The 3,388-nt window shown below is 36.4% G+C and overlaps 1 protein-coding gene across 1 annotated transcript; it reads left to right on the top strand.

The window, feature by feature from the left end:
* Window positions 1-432: 432 nt before the first annotated feature.
* On the top strand, window positions 433-3,381 carry LOC108354404 (NAD-dependent protein deacetylase Sirt6-like; the record flags this gene model as incomplete). The annotated part of the gene is made up of 5 exons (XM_017605595.1): window positions 433-543; window positions 1,002-1,067; window positions 1,122-1,252; window positions 1,307-1,729; window positions 3,258-3,381. Coding segments are annotated over exons 2-5 (744 nt in total), but the record flags the coding sequence as incomplete, so codon positions are not given.
* Between the last annotated feature and the right edge of the window lie 7 nt (window positions 3,382-3,388).

The raw sequence follows: 3,388 nt of genomic DNA, 5'->3' as shown, positions 1-3,388 counted from the left end.
TTGGAAGTTAAAAATTACAAAATGCGACTAATTAAACTTGTAAGAAATCTTGTTTAATCAATAATTGTGTCAGTATAACACTTTGTGATAACTTTTCGTACGTTTTAAATTTTACACTTTTGAATGTAAACAAAAATTATATCAGCTGTTCGTCTAACTTGCNATTATATCAGCTGTTCGTCTAACTTGCAAGTTTCTGCAAATTTTCTGTTCGCGTACTATTTTGGATATTTCTCTCTTGTGAGCGAACAGATGACATTTCGCCGGAATTTGGCAGTTGGTTGGTTTCTGCTGGAGATTTTAAACGAACGCACCTATTATTGAATCATGGATCACGTCAATAAATACTGACCGTGTGACAGTGCCCATAGTGTGAAGAACTATCGATGACGACAAAAATAACAAATCCATTAAAACATCGACTATTTATTCTACAGCTCTAGAAAAGGTGCCATTATTCAAAATTCGGTAGACATTTTCCTCCGTTTTTTTATTGTAGCAAAAAGTTCTTTAGCACTGGTTAATTTTTATTTGAAGCAAAACATGAGCTGCAATTACGCGGATGGTTTATCGCCTTATGAAAACAAAGGCATTTTAGGTTTACCAGAGGTAGGTTAAAATCTAATATGAAACTATTTACTATCTGCATTCTTTGAAATAGCAATTTGATAGTCCCGAAACAGTCGAGAAGAAATGCGCCGAACTAGTAGATTGGATGTTAGCCGGACGTGGACCTATCGTAGTACATACAGGCGCAGGTGTAAGCACCAGCGCTGGAATACCCGATTTCCGGTAAGCGAGATAGATTATTTTTCTTACAAATAAGAGAGTTTAAAGAGTTTGCAGAGGTCCGAAAGGTGTGTGGACATTGGAGGAAAAAGGTGAAAAACCTACCATAAATGTATCTTTTAACCAAGCAAAACCAACAAAAACACATATGGCGTTGCGAGCGCTAACACAGCATGGNCTTAGCCCTGGTTAATTTTAATTTGAAGAAAAACATGAGCTGCAATTACGCGGATGGTTTATCGCCATATGAAAACAAAGGCATTTTAGGTTTACCAGAGGTAGGTTAAAATCTAATATGAAACTATTTACTAGGTCTGCATTCTTTGAAATAGCAATTTGATAGTCCCGAAACAGTCGAGAAGAAATGCGCCGAACTAGTAGATTGGATGTTAGCCGGACGTGGACGTATCGTAGTACATACAGGCGCAGGTGTAAGCACCAGCGCTGGAATACCCGATTTCCGGTAAGCCCGATAGATTATTTTTCTTACAAATAAGGGAGTTTAAAGATTTTGCAGAGGTCCGAAAGGTGTGTGGACATTGGAGGAAAAAGGTGAAAAACCTACCATAAATGTATCTTTTAACCACGCAAAACCAACAAAAACACATATGGCGTTGCGAGCGCTAACACAGCATGGTTATGTGCGATACATTGTCAGTCAAAACATCGATGGACTGCATTTGAAGTCAGGGTTATCACGACATCTCTTAGCTGAGCTCCACGGCAATATGTTTGTGGATCAATGCAACAAATGCAGGCGCCAATTCGTGCGCAAAACAGCGGCGGAGACCGTGGGTCAAAAGCCTTGTGGCGGCAGGTGTCGCTCTGGTGAGGATGGACGAGTTCGTGCATGTCGTGGTGGCTTGCTTTTAGATAATGTGCTTGACTGGGAAGCTGATCTCCCAGAGCGGGACTTAGACATGGCTCTCATGCACTCCACGTAAGTTTGAAAATCTGGAGCAATTTGTGATCAACTCTGTTTTGTTTCATAATTGATTTAGGAAATTTTAGTTGACAGCACCCTCAAATGCATGTATACACAAACAAATATTCGGTTATGGTTAAAACAATTCTGTGTTCGTATGGAAAAGTAGCTTATGTCGAAAGGCTGGCTTTAGTATAAATCGGCATTCGCAGCATACGATTGCGAATGACTTACGGGCGCTAAGCCGTTAAACAACTTTTAGCAAATAAACGTGCAAGAAATAGTTCCGATACTAGCAAGTCAATATTCTTTTTAAGTCTCATCAAAAAATTCCTTGTCGTTTAAAAAATAAAGGGAATGCCGCATTATACTAAAGCCGGCCTTTCGACATAAGCTACTTTTCCATACGAACACAGAATTATAGTTTTTGTATTGAATTTTTCGTTTAAAATTTCTTCTTTCCTTTTCAGTAAGGTTTCACTTAATCACGTATATCTTACTAACCAACAATGAAGGAAAGCGAGGGACAAATAAAGAAGTAATGAATGGTCTAATTAAAGTACGCAAAAATTGTTTGCATGAAGAATTAGCTTGAAAGAAAGTTACTCATACGCCACGTAAACCTTAGTAACGCTTTTCTGTTCATATTTTATACAAAATGTCTACGTATTTTGAGTTGACCACTCATTACTTCTTTATTTATCGCTCCCTTTCCTTCATTGTTAGTTCGTAAGATATACGTGATTAAGTGGAACCACTTTTTGTTTTAAGCCGAAAAACGGTAAATTGCAAATATCTCAAAAACCTATCGATTAAAAAATGCGCGTTCCTTATCTCCCAGAAATAGTCAGAAAAAGTCCGAAGTANGACAAATGCATGTATACACAAACAATTGTTCGGTTATGGTTAAAACAATTATAGTTTTTGTATAGAATTTATTCGTTTAAAATTTCTTCTTTCCTTTTCAGTAGGGTTTCACTTAATCACGTACGTATATCTTACGAACCAACAATGATGGAAAGCGAGGGACAAATAAAGAAGTAATGAATGGTCAAATTAAAGTACGCAAAAATTGTTTGCATGAAAAATTAGCTTGAAAGAAAGTTACTCATACGCCACGTAAACCTTAGTAACGCTTTTCTGTTCATATTTCATACAAAATGTTTACGTATTTTGAGTTGACCACTCATTACTTCTGTATTTATCCCTCCCTTTCCTTCATTGTTAGTTCGTGAGATATACGTGATTAAGTGGAACCACTTTTTGTTTTAAGCCGAAAAACGGTAAATTGCAAATATCTCAAAAACGTATCGATTAAAAAAAAGCTCGATTTTCGCAATCACCGAGCAATTCTACGCAGAAATTGGATAGTGGCATCCATCAAAATTTTATGCCATAAAAAGTTTTACCATTATTTAAAAAAGAGAAATAAAGGCAAAACACATTGCACATATAATTAATTCTTTGCATGAGGTACATATGTATATACATACAATATTAAAAACAACATATCTATGTACATAAATATATTAACATATTTTAGATTGGCCGCTGTAAATATTACATTGGGCACAACACTTCAAATCATACCAAGTGGGAATTTACCGCTGAAAAATAAAAAGTATGGAGGAAAACTCATTATTTGTAATCTACAGCCTACGAAACATGTATGCA

Source organism: Rhagoletis zephyria, unplaced genomic scaffold, assembly GCF_001687245.7.
Source record: "Rhagoletis zephyria isolate East Lansing unplaced genomic scaffold, Rhagoletis_zephyria_1.1 Rzeph_scaffold_35684, whole genome shotgun sequence".
In the NCBI taxonomy this organism is placed as follows: Eukaryota; Metazoa; Arthropoda; class Insecta; order Diptera; family Tephritidae; genus Rhagoletis; species Rhagoletis zephyria.
Note: the sequence above shows the minus strand (reverse complement) of the source record. Positions and strands in the feature narration are given on the sequence as shown.